The 14552-nt window shown below is 60.7% G+C and overlaps 1 protein-coding gene across 1 annotated transcript; it reads left to right on the forward strand.

The window, feature by feature from the left end:
* The first annotated feature begins 179 nt into the window (after positions 1–179).
* On the forward strand, positions 180–14255 carry CUL7 (cullin 7). The gene is made up of 26 exons (XM_087857112.1): positions 180–608; positions 1436–2023; positions 2584–2735; positions 2875–3375; positions 3893–4031; positions 4131–4327; positions 4636–4864; positions 5395–5632; positions 5721–5826; positions 6737–6964; positions 7258–7348; positions 7471–7642; positions 7811–7916; positions 8189–8284; positions 8473–8648; positions 8986–9119; positions 9443–9625; positions 9890–9996; positions 10077–10259; positions 11423–11583; positions 11706–11922; positions 12005–12278; positions 12936–13081; positions 13228–13354; positions 13432–13637; positions 13881–14255. Exons 2-26 carry the CDS (start codon positions 1444–1446, stop codon positions 14202–14204), a joined length of 5073 nt encoding a protein of 1690 aa, XP_087713238.1. The 5' UTR covers positions 180–608; positions 1436–1443; the 3' UTR covers positions 14205–14255.
* The last annotated feature ends 297 nt before the right edge of the window (positions 14256–14552 follow it).

Raw genomic sequence — 14552 nt, forward strand, 5'->3', positions numbered from 1 at the left:
TGCTCCTCCCTCATTTCCAGCCACCTCCCCCCCCCCCCCCCCCGTCTCATTTCTTTTCTCTGTAATGGAGGAGGTGGAATAAAGGACCTCCAAGGTCTTCTCCAGTTCTGACTTCGGGAATTGGGGAGAGCACTTCCGGTGGGAGGAGGGAGGACGAAAAGGAAGAGGAAAGGGCGGCGCGGAGGAGGAGGTGCCGCGCGTTGCCGAGGTGGCACCGGCGACTCCGCCCCGGCGCTCTCCCAAGGCCCCCAGCTTTCCGCTGGGCCCGGCGGAAATGAGCCGCAGCTCCGGGCGGGTGGCGGAGCCCCGGGAGCTGGGCGGGCGGCGCCGCTGCCTGGGCCCGGTCCCACCCCGCCCCGCCCCAGCGGCCGCTGACCTGTGCGGCAGGCGGTGACAGGGGCCGCCCCGAGGTGCTCTGTCCCTGCGCGCCACGCCCCCTGCCGCCCGCCTGTCCTTCGGAGGCACGCCCCCTCCCGCCTCTCCGCTTCGACCCTCTCGGGGGCCCAGGCGGGGCCCAAATCTCCGCCAGCATCGCCGCCATCGTCTGCGCTGCGTCCCTAGCTCAGCGAAGGACAGGCCTCGCGCCGGGACCCCCATCGACTTTTGAGGTGGCCAGAGCCCCGCCGCGGTCCCTGCCCCTACCCCGGGTTTTCCTCCGCCCACTCGCCCACCGGCCGCGCGCCCACCCGGTCTCGCGCCCCCTCCACCCTAGGGCCACAGTGCCTTGGGATTCTCGTTCATCTGGCCTAGCCCCCTCCCCCGCACCTTGCCGCGCGCCCCTGGCCCCCCGGGTCCACCTGCCTCCCGCCGCTCACCCCCTCGGGTCTCCCGTCGCCCCCACCGGCCTTGCTGCTCCAGTGTCTCCAGTCCTCGCCTGCAGCCCACCAGCCTCTCCTCCCAGCCCATCGTGCCTTGCCCAACCCCCACCCCACTCCACCAGCAATTCTCCGGATGTCTTGTGTCTATGACACACAACTGCGCTTCAACCATTGGACCTGGTGTCCCTTCCCAGACACACTCAGGGTCTCAGTCCCCAACACCCCCCCACACCCGCACTCCACACACACCCCTAAGGGTGTCACGTATCTCCTTCTGAGGGCTGCTGCCTGTCCCAGGGCCATGGGATTCACTTGTAACTCCAAGGATGCCCTGCCCCCACTGTCCCCTTCCCACTGCTCCAAACCAACCCAGTCCAAGCTGCAGGGCCTTGGACCCTCCTTTCAACCAAATGTGTTCTTAGAACAAACGCCCCAGTGTTCCCCTGCTTAGGCCTGGCCCCACCCAGCCTGCAGCAGGCAACTCCTGGGCCCTGCTTTACCCCAGCCAAAGGGACAGCTGTTACCACATTTGCTTCCCCAACTCCTGGAGATCCTTGATTTTCTGAACTCCCACTCTCGTGTTAGCTCGCCTTTTCTCTTCTGCTTCTGTGTCGCAGGTGCCGGCATGGTGGGGGAGCTCCGCTACAGGGAATTCAGAGTGCCCCTGGGGCCGGGCTTGCACGCCTATCCGGATGAGCTGATCCGCCAGCGTGTGGGCCACGATGGGCATCCTGAGTACCAGATCCGCTGGCTTATCCTCCGGCGCGGGGATGATGGGGAAGGGGGCTCTGGCCAAGTGGACTGCAAGGCTGAGCACATCCTCCTGTGGATGTCCGACGACGAGATCTATGCCAGCTGCCACAAGATGCTGGGCGAGGACGGCCAGGTCAGTGGGCGGCCTCCGGACACTGCAGGGGAGGCCGGGGCCCTGGACCAATCTGTGCTGGGGGAGATGGAAACCGATGTGAAGTCTTTGATTCAGAGGGCCCTCCGGCAGCTGGAGGAGTGTGTGGGCACCATCCCGCCCGCTCCTCTGCTTCACACGGTCCATGTACTCAGCGCCTACGCCAGCATCGAGCCCCTGACTGGGGTATTCAAAGACCCGAGGGTCCTGGACCTGCTCATGCACATGCTGAGCAGCCCTGATTACCAGATCCGCTGGAGCGCCGGCCGCATGATCCAAGCCCTGGCCTCCCATGATGCCGGTGAGGAGCGGGGCGGGGAGGAAGGAAGGGGAGCCAGGTCTGCTCGGGGCTCGCGGGGCGCTGTGGCAGGAGCCTCTGCCCCATCGGTGCCTGAATGGTTCTGGTGCCCTTCTCTTTGAGCTGGAAGAGAAGGTGGTGGGAAGGTAGGTGGGGCCATCTCTGTAGGGAGAGGAGGCACTGGGGCGGGGTGGGGGCTGGCTGGCTCAGTCAGGAGGGCATGCGGACTCTTCATCTCAGGGTCATGAGTCCGAGCCCCATGTTGGGCATAGAGTTTACTTCAAAAAAATAATAATGAAAGAGGAAGGACTGAATCCTCAAGAACCTCGCATTAATTGGATCTCTATGCAAAGGAAGAGGTAAGATATTAGACTATTGCAGGGTATATATGTATATGAAATATATATATAGAAAAGATAGTTTGGGCTTTTGAAGCAAATCAGCAAATCATGTCATTCCTGATGTGTGGTGACAAAGGGAGTGGACTGAGAGAGGAGGTCTAGGAGGGATGCTTGGGGAGGGCAATGTGAGGGGGCAGTTACTGACTGGGGTGTGGGTTTCAGGGACCCGGACCCAGATCCTTCTGTCGCTGAGCCAGCAAGAAGCCATTGAGAAACACCTGGATTTTGACAGCCGCTGTGCTCTGCTGGCTCTGTTTGCGCAGGCCACGCTCTCTGAACACCCCATGTCTTTCGAGGGCATTCAGCTGCCACAGGTATTCTGTGGGGAGATACGGGGGTGGCTATAAACGAGATCTAGAGACCAGGCCTATGTACCCATCCTTAAAGGATGCTGTGGAAAGAGGAGCTAAAGCTGGGACAGAGTGGATATAGGCCAAAGGTTGCATCCTACAGGTCCCAGGAAGGCTGCTCTTCTCCCTGGTGAAGCGCTATTTGCATGTCACTTCCCTTCTGGACCAGCTGAATGACAGTGCTGCAGAACCAGGAGCCCAGAACAACTCTGCTCCCGAGGAGTTGAGTGGGGAAAGGGATCGACTGGAGCTGGAGTTCAGCATGGCCATGGGCACCCTGATCTCAGAGCTGGTACAGGCCATGCGCTGGGACTGGGCCTCAAGCAGACAGGGGCCCTCGGCACGGTCTTCCTGCTCCATCTTCCAGCCCCAGCTGGCAGAGGCCGGCCTGGGGCTGCCACCCACCAGGGCCCAGCCCTCCGTTAGGAGGTCACGGAGATTCCGCCCTCGCTCTGAGTTTGCAAGTGGCAACACTTACGCCTTGTACGTGCGAGAGACTCTGCAGGCCGGGATGCGAGTGCGCATGCTGGATGACTACGAGGAGGTCAGCGCTGGGGACGAGGGCGAGTTCCGTCAGAGCAACAATGGCGTGCCCCCCGTGCAGGTGAGTGAGGGCACGTGGCGAACGCTATTGGGGAACCTAGCTGGGGGAGCATAACTGAGGCTTCAATGCAGGGGGCTCTGACAGGCCACCCACGGAGAAAACCCCTGTGGGGAATGGAATGGTTAAAGCGGGTCATCAGGTGAGACTGGGGCCATTTGGAGGGCCGGGGCTGGGGAGGCTATGAGGTCAGGAAGACTCACGCCCGGGAAGAAACAGATACAGCAAGACTTTCCCAAAAGTCAGGGTCAGGGAGAGAGTAGCGGAGGCCAGGAGGAAGTGTGGGGCATAAGCCATCAAGGATGGGTGGGAGGAGAAGCAGAGCCTATTTCCATAGGCGAAGGCGGCCTTTGTGTGTGTGTTCGTGTCATCCACATGCCAACGTTGTGTTGTTTGGAGGTTGTTCCAAACCTTGCCAGGTGGTCAGCTAGAGAGTTGTATGCCCTCATCATTGGGCCACAGCCAGCCATTAAGTGAGCCATTTCTTCCCTTTCCCTCTCTTTTTCCCCATATCTTCCAGGTGTTGTGGGAGTCGACGGGCCGTACCTACTGGGTACACTGGCACATGCTGGAAATTCTGGGCTTTGAGGAAGACATTGAAGATGTGGTTGAGGCTGATGAGTACCACGGGGCAGCAGTCCGTGGAGCCCTGGGTGCAGGTGAGCACGGAGAGGAAGCAGGGTCAGCGCTGAGCACAGGAGCAGTGGTCTGGCTGGCTGGGCAATGACATCCCTGGGCCCTCTGACCCGTTTCCACAGCTCTGCCCTCCTGGCGGTGGAAGCCCATGACAGAGCTCTATGCGGTGCCCTACGTACTGCCCGAGGATGAAGATGCTGAGGAGAGCGAACACCTGTCCCAGGCAGAGTGGTGGGAGCTCCTCTTCTTCATCAAGAAGCTGGACGGACCCAACCATCAGGAGGTTCTCCAGATCCTCCAGGAGAACCTGGATGGGGAGGTAGAGCCAGCCTGGAGACACCCAGAAGCTGGAGGGCTCGCGGCAAGGGATGGACTGATAGAACATTTGGGAAGCTTAGGATGGGGAGTGGAGGTCCACAGTGTAAGGGGCGGCAGGGGAGGGAGCTCGAATGTTCGGAAGCATTGGCAAGCTGTGTGGGAGGAGGCAGCTGCCAGCCATGAGAGGTTCAGGATGGAGAAGGTGTGTGCAGAGATCCCCACGCCAGAGGAGTGTCGGGATACTGAGCACCCCCCGGAGCCTCTGTGCCGGCAGGGCTACCCGTAGTGAGGCCTTCTCCCTGACAACAGGTTCTGGATGACGAGATCCTGGCTGAGCTGGCCGTGCCCATAGAGTTGGCCCAGGATCTGCTGCTGGCTCTGCCACAGCGGCTCGACGACAGCGCTCTCAGGGACCTGCTCAACTGCCATGTCTACAGGAAATATGGGCCTGAGGCCCTGGCGGGGCAGCCAGCTTACCCGACCCTGCTGGAAGCCCAGGCCCAGCCTCAGGAATCAGCACGTGCAGCCGGAGTGGAAGGTGGGGCGCCAGACAGACTTTGCAGTGGCTCTGCAGACTGGCCTCCAGGAGGCCTTCAGGCCAGGAGAGGTGTCTGTGCCCAGTTTGGTGCCCTCCTGTCTGGTAGAGTTGGCACCTGAGGAAGAAGCTGAAGTGTAGAGCTGCTCCCTCCAGCGAGCGGGGGAGGATGGAAAGTCAGAACACTGAACGAGATCTGAAGCCCATAAAACCCCCACATGGAACTTTTTCTGTTGTAGAGAAAGCCAGTAGAGAAAGCCAAATCATTGCATGCCTTTAGATACAGGGAAACACTCTGCTATTTGCAGACGGGAGGCTCCTTTGCTATTTTAAGAGTAGAAAACATAAGATTTGTCACAGAGCTGTCTTATAAATACATTAAGAGATGCCTTAAGATCCCCAAACTAATTTTTAGGGGTACCCCCTCCAAAAAAACATTTTTAGGAGAAATTAGGAGTTATGAATGTGTCTGTCCTTTTTGATCCTAACCTCACCGACAATGGCCAACTCTTGTGACATCCACTTTCCTGTAGGAAAAGAATCCCCAACTCAGTATCCCGACACTCCTCTGTGGCGACTGATGCAGGGCTGCGGTCTGCCTGGGAGAACCTTCCTGGACCTGGAGCGAGCCCTCAGCTCAGGGGGGCCCCAGGAGACGGAGATCAAGCCGTTCCTGATCCAGCTGCAGCGGCAGCCCCGGCCCTTCCTTACCCTGATGCGGAGCCTCGGCACCCCGGCGGCCAACAAGCCCCTGCACCTGACCGTTCTGAGGTGAGGGGGTGGGGTGGGACATGGGGCCAAGAGGTCTCTGAGGCTAGCTGCATATCTCTCCTCCTGCCTCCCCACCCCCACTCCCCAGAATCCTGATGCAGCTGGTGGACTTCCCCGAGGCGCTGCTGCTCCCCTGGCACGAGGCCATGGACGCCTGCATGGCCTGTCTGCGGTCACCGGACACTGACCGAGAGGTACCTCCACCCTGCTCTGGGGAGATGCTGGAGGGAGAGGCCGCAAGGCAGCCTCTAACGAGGCAGGCCCCCTGGGCGAGGCTCCAGAGGGCACAATGAATTTTATTTTTTTCAAATAGGTAATATATTCATACGAGTTAAAAATCAAAACAGTATAACAAGGTCTACACTGAGAAGTCTCACTTCCACCTGTTCTCACTTCCATCCAATTTTCCCAGTGCCTCTCTCCACGCCCCTTATTGGTTACCACTCATATTAATTTATGTGTCCTTCCTGTGTGTCCTTATCAAATATAAATAAGCCCAAGTGTGTGATCTTACTTGCCTTCTCCTTTCTGACACGAAAGCTTATGTCTGTACTACATAAGAAGCCTCAGTGGCTCCTGTTTGGCTGGGCCTGTTGGGGGACAGGGCGATGTAGGAGGCAGAGGGCACGTCACATCTCAGGGTCCCCCGCCACAGAGGGGTCCTGGGCTTGGAAGGCTTGGCAGTCTGCAGTGCACAGCTTCGGCTGTTACCCAGATTTTCATTTCGGAGGCGGACTCGCTCCCCGCCCCCTCCCTGCTGTCAGGTACCTGTGCTTGGAGCCCGAGCATCTCGAGATGCAGCCCCACAGCTGGTTCTCAGGACATGGCCTCAAAAGGAACAACCTGGGAAGCTCCCCGCACCTCTTGCCAACACAATCAGTCATCAAGAACCCCAGGATGGTGGAGCATCTCTTAGCTTTTCCATGTCTATTTGCCTTGGGTTCTCTAACTCCACCCGGCCCTTGTGTGCCCCTCCTCCCTGCTGTCTGTACGGCGGTAGCCCCAGCCCCTATATACCACAGTGGGTGCATAGTAAATACTCCCGAAGATGCCCCATGGCCCGGGTCTCGTCCCCGTTAGTCACCGGCCCTGCCCCCACCTCAGGTGCTCCAGGAGCTCATCTTCTTCCTGCACCGCCTAGCCTCCGTGAGCAGGGACTATGCCGTGGTGCTGAATCAGCTGGGAGCCCGAGATGCCATCTCCAAGGCCCTGGAAAAGCACCTGGGAAAACTGGAGCTGGCTCAGGAGCTGCGGGACATGGTGTTCAAGTGTGAGAAGCATGCCCACCTCTACCGGAAACTCACTACCAACATCCTGGGAGGCTGTATCCAGGTCAGGAGGGAGGGCGGGGGCAGGCTTGTGGGTTCACAGCTCGGTAAGAACATGAACCCTGAGCAGTGGTGGGGGAAGAGGGTGTGTTCCTGCAGCTGGGAAAGGAAGGAGAGCCCAGTGAACCCAAGGGCGTTTGTTCTCTGCACCCCCTTCCTCACCTGGTCCTGCCGCGCCAGGGTTCTGGAGGAAGTCCCATTGCTGCTGGGTCTTTCCTCCATATGTGTTTGCGTGTGCTCTCCACGTGTGTTCCTCTCTCCTCCCCGCACCCCTTCTCTCTGATGTTGCGGCTGCAGATGGTCCTGGGCCAGATCGAAGACCACAGACGGACCCACCGACCCATCAACATCCCCTTCTTTGACGTGTTCCTCCGGCATCTGTGCCAGGGTCTGTGCCCCCATCTGCTTTCTCCTAGCTCGCACGCCAGTATTTGTTCTCCCCGGTCCCTTTCCTTTCTTCTCTCTCAACTAACCACGCTGCGACGGCCACCCCTGCCCCCTTGCCCCCAGGCTCCAGTGTGGAAGTGAAGGAGGACAAGTGCTGGGAGAAGGTGGAGGTGTCCTCCAACCCGCACCGGGCCAGCAAGCTGACCGACCGCAACCCCAAGACCTACTGGGAGTCCAACGGCAGCGCCGGCTCCCACTACATCACCTTGCACATGCACCCGGGCGTCCTCATCAGGTAACGCGCCCCACAACGTGCGCACTTTGTCGTGGCGTCCTCGTGTTTGTCTTAGGGGAAGCGCTACTGCCCCCCTTGAACCCAGACATGACCAGAGAGTCCCCTTGGCTGTGTCTACAAGGACACAACTCGTTCCGGTTCTGATGGTTTCCTCGTCCTGGCTCCCAGGCAGCTGACTCTGCTGGTGGCTGGTGAAGACTCGAGCTACATGCCGGCCAGGGTGGTGGTGTTTGGGGGCGACAGTGCCAACTCTCTTAACACAGAACTCAACTCGGTAGGGAGCGCCGTGCCATTAGATCACCCTTCACGGAGTCTGCCCTCCCGCCCTGACTCCTGAACGCCTAAGTTCTTCCCTGTCTGGAGCCCCCTAGAAAGTAGAGTCCTTTCTCCCTCTGCCATTGTGATGGTATCAGGCCCTGAGCAGTGAGTGTGGCATTGGGACCCCTTGGTCAGGACCCCACACCCGCCTGGGCTGAGGGAAGGAGGGAATAGGAGCAGGCTCCCGTCCACACACGGGGAGCTGACGGCCCCTCTGCCCCGCGCCAGGTCAACGTGATGCCCTCCGCCAGCCGGGTGATCCTCCTGGAGAGCCTGACCCGCTTCTGGCCCGTCGTGCAGATCCGCATAAAGCGCTGCCAGCAGGTTCGGTGGGGGCCTCGGGTCTGGTCTGGGGGTATGGCGCTCTGGGCTCTGTAGCTGTTGGAGAGCTTGAGCCAGAGCTCCGGCCTAGGGCGTGGGCAGCTCCGGGAGTAAGGCACAAAGGTGTGTGTGACCCCAGCCGCTCCGAGGGGGACGTGGGGCAGGTGAAGACAGGCCTGTGCCCCCTGCAGGGCGGCATCGACACGCGTATCCGGGGGTTGGAGGTCCTGGGCCCCAAGCCCACCTTCTGGCCGGTGTTTCGGGAGCAGCTGTGCCGCCACACACGCCTCTTCTACATGGTTCGGGCACAGGCCTGGAGCCAGGACATAGCAGAGGACCGCAGGAGCCTCCTGCACCTGAGTTCGAGGTGTGTGCGAGCGCGTGTGCGTGGCCGTGTGTGTGGGCAAGGTAAGAGTAGTACCCTGGGCACGGGCCTACGGACGGTGTCGGTGTCGACAGAGGGTTAATGTGCTTGGGGAGGGGGCTGGAGGGCTCTATGGTTTGGGGAAGGAAAGAATGAAGAGAAGAGATTTCTCTGGGGGGCTGGGAGTGGGATGTGCCAGTTAACGCAGAGGAGCTTCGAAGTACTGGGTAGAGATTGGTCTGGTGGCTAGGGGCCAGCCGGGCAGTCTTCGGCTGGGCGGACACCAGGGCAGTGTACGCCTGGAGCCTCTGACGCCTGCCTCCCCCGTCCTCACCCCCAGACTCAACGGGGCTCTGCGCCAAGAGCAGAATTTTGCTGATCGCTTCCTCCCTGATGACGAGGCCGCCCAAGCACTGGGCAAGACCTGCTGGGAGGCCCTGGTCAGCCCCCTGGTGCAGAACATCACCTCCCCCGGTAACCATCCCGACCCCTGGCCCCACTAACCAGCCCCTTCTTGCTCTGCCCTAGAGCCACCTGCATTGTGTACTTGGCCCTTTTGGTACCCGTGCTGGTTTGGTACCCTGAGGCCCCTCTTCTCCCAGCCCAGGGGCCAGCTCCTTTCCCGTGTCTCCCAGGTGCCAGCTGCCACCGTCAGGACGGGGGCTTTTTACCTGCCTGCATCCCCACCACCCTGTACCTTCCATCCGATCCCTCATTCTCAGTGCTTCTGTCCAGCCCAGCCTCTCCCACTGCCCTGGAGACACGCCCTGCCTTGGCTTGTTTTTCCCCACCTCCAGATGAGGATGGCATCAGCCCCCTGGGCTGGCTGCTGGACCAGTACCTGGAGTGTCGGGAGGCTGCCCACAACCCCCAGAGCCGCGCAGCTGCTTTCTCCTCGCGGGTGCGCCGCCTCACCCACCTGCTGGTGCACGTGGAGCCCTGTGAGGCGCCCCCTCCGGCAGTGGCCGCTCCCCGGCCCAGTGAGTACCCGGGATTCGGGAGGGAGCTCGGTGAGAAGCATTTCTCCATGGCCCCCCCGCTCGCACCCTACAGCCTTCTGTCCCCCCACACGCTTTCCTTCCCAACCCGCTCAGTCGTTCGTCTTCGCAGTGTGTCACCCCGCCCAGGAGCGTCATTTTGGGGTGGGAGTGTGTCCGGAAAGGCGGCAGGGCTCACCCTGCCTGGGGAGCCCCGAGCTGAGGGGCTGCCCCTGCCTGCCTCCGCCCCTTCCCCTGTCTCCACAGAGGGCAGAAACCGGAGCCACGACTGGAGCTCCCTGGCCACCCGGGGGCTGCCCAGCAGCATCGTGAGAAACCTGACCCGCTGCTGGCGGGCGGTGGTGGAGGAGCAGGTGGGTGGGAGCAGGTGCCACGGCGGGAGGGCGGAGCGGGGCGGTGGGCGCCGGCCATCCCCTCACGCCGCTTCCTGCAGGTGAACACCTTCCTGACCTCGCACTGGCGGGATGAGGACTTCGTGCCGCGCTACTGCGAGCACTTCCACAACCTGCAGAAGTCGAGCTCCGAGCTGTTCGGGCCGAGGGCCGCCTTCTTGCTGGCGCTGCACAACGGCTGTGCCGGCGGCTTGCTGAAGCTCCCTTTCCTCAAAGCTGCCCACGTGAGCCTCCTGCCCTCGCCTCTGCCCCGGGCCCCTCCCCGCAGACGCTCCGACCCCCTCCTCAACACCTCCCATTCAGCGGGGACCCGGGCTTGAACAGAACCAAGTGTTTGAAAATTCAAACACAAAAGGAACACAATGACCTGTCCTAATAGTACCTTGATAGGCTTTCTGTGTCTGTGCGTGTGTGTGGTTTAACAGTGTGCTCACAGGCAGCTAAAGTGCTTGAGCCTGTTGTCTTTTCACTGTTATATATACTTATTTTAAAAATTTTAGGGGCGCCTGGGTGGCTCAGTCTGTGGGGCGTCTGTCTTTGGCTCAGGTCATGATCCTGGAGTCCCTGGATCGAGCCCCACATTGGGCTCCCCGCTCAGCGGGAAGTCTGCTTCTCCTCCCCCCCCCCGCCACTTGTGCTCTCTCTCTCACTCACTTTATCTCTCAAATAAATAAATATTTTTTAAAAGATTTTATTTGAGAGGGAGCGGGAAGGGGGGAGCAGGAGAGGAAGATGCAGACTCCCTGCTGAGCAGGGACCCCCCCCCCCCCCCCGATGCGGGGCTCAATCTCAGGACCCTGAGATCATGACCTGAGCCAAAGGCAGACGCTTAACCCACTGAGCCACCCAGGCGCCCTTGACTGTTAATATTAAAAGCCTTGTTCGGTGTTGCTCTTTGTCCTTATTTTTTATTTTTGTATGAATTACATCTAGTGGTTGTACAAGAATTTACTCTGCCATTCCCATTACTACATATATATTTAATAAGTGCTTCAGATGTGTCTGGCACCGTGATAACAGCTGAAGATAGACAAAGCCCCTCTCCTCAGAGTTTGTAGTCTTCCAGGGGCACACGGGTGGGCGGGTGATAAAGTCAGCCAGGGCTAAACTCCGGCCCTTCTGTCCGCTCGGCAACACTGCAGTGTGACCGTCTCTGTGCGCGTAAGTTACTTCCTCACCTTAAATTATTGTGATTAGTTTTATTTTTAGACACGTTCAGTGTGGGGAAAAAAACACACCTCCTAATTGCTCACTTGCACACCTGCTGGCGATTTTACACGAGAGCTTTGTGCAAGCGTTCGGGAGCAGCTCGGCCCTTCCCGCCTGCCTCCTCAGCCCTCGCGCTCTGCGCCCGCCGGCCTCCTCCATGCGCCGTGTCCCCGCGCAGGTGAGCGAGCAGTTTGCCCGGCACATCGACCAGCGGATCCAGGGCAGCCGGATTGGCGGGGCGCGGGGCATGGAGATGCTGGCGCAGCTGCAGCGCTGCCTGGAGACGGCCCTCCTGTTCTCCGGCCTGGACATGGCCACCGCCTTCGAGCATTACTACCAGTGAGTGCGGCCGTGGGGCGGGGGGGTTGCGGGGCGCGGGGCCGGGGAGGGGGGTGCGGGGCGGGGCGCGTGGCCGGGCTGGGCGGCCGCACTGAGGCTCGCCCGCTCTGCGTGCGCTGCAGGCACTACATGGCGGACCGTCTCCTGAGCTTGGGCTCGAGCTGGCTGGAGGGGGCTGTGCTGGAGCAGATCGGCCTCTGCTTCCCCAACCGCCTCCCCCAGCAGATGCTGCGCAGCCTGAGCATCTCGGAGGAGCTGCAGCGCCAGTTCCACGTCTACCAGCTCCAGCGGCTCGATCAGGAGCTCCTGAAGCTGGACGACACCGAGAGGAGGATACAGGTGGGCGGCGGGGGAGGGAGGGAGGCGAAGCGTAACCGGAGGAGGCCCAGCCGCTGTCGGGAACCCCGTGTTTCTTCTTCAGGGGGGCCACGAGGCCAGTGACAAGGAGCACAAGGGAGAGAAGGCAGAGGAAGCAGAGGGAGCTGGGGCGGCGGCAGCCACAGACGTGGGGGGGGAGGAGGAGGAGGAAGACGAGGATCTCTACTATGAGGGGGCGATGCCCGAAGTGTCCGTGCTAGTCCTGTCCCCGCGCTGCTGGCCCATTGCCTCCATCCGCCACACGCTGAACCCCCGAACCTGCCTGCCCTCCTACCTCAGGGGCACTTTGAACCGATACACCAACTTCTACAGCAAGAGTGAGGAGCCAGGAAGAGGATGGGATTGGGGGGGGGGGGGCTGGGGTGGGAGTCTCAAGCACCAGGTCCCCAGACTGTAGCCTTTTCTGTCCTTAAACACAGGATTCTCTTTAGAGAGTGGGAGGTGGGGAGGATGGGGGCAGGGGCACCTGAGGCCACCAGGAAGGACTTCCCCTCAGTGGCAGGGGTGTGGCTCCTGGTCAGTCATCATCACCTGAGCTCCCCCCTGGGGGCTGGTCCTGGGCTTGGCAGCAACATAGGAGGAGGAAGAGACTCAGACCCTGAGTCTTGGGGGGCGGGACTCCCAGACTAACCAGGGAGACCTCATTCCCTCTCTCGTGGATGTTCCAGTTTAATGAGAGCCCCAGGCCTTCCTCACTTCATGGTTTTGTCTTCCTTAAAAAAGTGGGGGGGGGGACTTCTGGAAGGCCCTGATCAGAGCCCCCTGGCACAAGGCAAGGCACAGGTGGGCTCCCGGATACCCGAGGCTTACCCAAGAGGCAGACACGGCGAAGGCTGAGCTCTGGAAGTTCAGACCAAGAAGCACAGTACCCATAAACACTGGGGCGCACGCTCGGCAGCGATTAGCAGGGCAGGGCTCCACCAGCAGTGCCCCCTCACCAGCCTTGACTCCCTTCTCTCCCTGACCCATCTCAGGTCAGAGCTACCCGACCCTGGAGCGGGGCCCGCAGAGGCGGCTGCAGTGGACGTGGCTGGGCCGGGCTGAGCTGCAGTTTGGGGACCAGACCCTCCATGTGTCCACCGTGCAGATGTGGCTGCTGTTGTATCTCAACGACCTGAAGGTGGCCCAGCCCAGCTAGGCAGCCCTGCTCTCTGAACCTTGTCCCTCACCCTCTTCCCTAAACCTCGACTCCCCGTCCTCCCTGCCTCTGCCTTCTCTGCTCCACCCTTTGGGGGAGCCCTGAATAGTTCCTTCGTCTTCTCCAAGGCTGTCTCCGTGGAGAGCCTGCTGGCGCTCTCCGGGCTCTCTCCAGACATGCTCGATCAGGCGATTGGGCCTCTTACCTCTTCGAGAGGCCCCCTGGACCTTCAAGAGCAAAAGGATGTTCCAGGAGGTACGCACTTGGGGCAGAGGGTCCTCTGCTCTCAGCCTTCGGGTGGGCCCCCCACTGATGACTAGCGCTTATTCCAGGCGTGCTGAAGATTCGAGATGCCAGCGAGGAGCCCAGGCCAAGGAGGGGCAACGTGTGGCTCATCCCACCTCAGACATACCTGAAAGCTGAGGATGAAGAGGGTCGGAACCTGGAGAAGAGACGGAACCTTCTGAACTGCCTCATTGTCCGAATCCTCAAGGCACATGGGGACGAGGGGCTGCACATTGACCAGCTTGTCTGTCGGGTAGGCGGGGGTGGGCGGTGGGTGAGGGAGCTTTGGGGTGGGGGGCAGCCCACAGGAGGAGGCTTGGCTGCATCGGAAGCATCCGGTTCACCGTGGAGCCGGTGGGTGTATGAGGGGGCAGGTTGGGGCATGCCTAATGGCCTTAGAGCTCCCTGGCTGGCAGCTTGTGCCTGGAGTGGGAGCTCGAGGTGGAGGCAGCTGGGCGTCTCCCACCTGCTGTGTTCCCTTCCATCTCCTTCCCAGGTCCTGGATGCTTGGCAGAAGGGCCCGTGTCCTCCCAGGGGTCTGGTCAGCAGCCTTGGTAGGGGGTCTGCCTGCACCAGTACCGACGTCCTCTCCTGCATCCTGCATCTCCTGGGCAAGGGCACAGTGAGGCGCCATGACGACCGGCCCCACACACTGTCTTATGCGGTCCCCGTGACAGTGATGGAACCTCACACCGAGTCTCTGAACCCAGGCTCCTCAGGCCCCAACCCACCCCTCACCTTCCATACCCTGCAGATTCGCTCTCGGGGCGTGCCCTACGCCTCCTGCACAGGCACCCAGAGCTTCTCTACCTTCCGGTAGCCCTGGAAGTGGGACCAGGGCTTTCTAAGGAAATAAAATGCAGGAGTTTCATTACGTGGCCTGTGTCGTGACTGCTAAGGATCTGACAGGGGCAGCAGAGACTTTCCTGGCTGAAGAGGGAGAGGAGCCCTCTGGTTCTGAGGTTGTGTCATCCCAGCCAGCAGTCACTGCTAGGGTGAAGATGGCAGCCTGGGGAGAGCGGTGGAGGAAGGCAGGTGTGACCTGGCATCCGCCTCTTGGGAGGGGGATTAAGTGGACAGGGATGGACCTCCAGCCCTTCTCAGAGAGTATGTGGTCAGAAGTGCTTTCACTTGGCAGGCTGGAGACCCAAGTCCCCCTTGCCGCACA

This window comes from Ursus americanus, chromosome 29 (assembly GCF_024610735.1).
Source record: "Ursus americanus isolate L20-20 chromosome 29, mUrsAme1.1.p, whole genome shotgun sequence".
Classification (NCBI taxonomy): domain Eukaryota; kingdom Metazoa; phylum Chordata; class Mammalia; order Carnivora; family Ursidae; genus Ursus; species Ursus americanus.

Coding starts and splice junctions, on each gene's coding strand:
- CUL7 (XM_087857112.1), top strand. CDS start 1,444: ATGGTGGGGGAGCTCCGCTACAGGGAATTCAGAGTGCCCCTGGGGCCG. Junction 7,349..7,470: donor CCTCCGGCATCTGTGCCAGG/GTCTGTGCCCCC, acceptor CCTTGCCCCCAG/GCTCCAGTGTGGAAGTGAAG. Junction 7,643..7,810: donor CACCCGGGCGTCCTCATCAG/GTAACGCGCCCC, acceptor CCTGGCTCCCAG/GCAGCTGACTCTGCTGGTGG.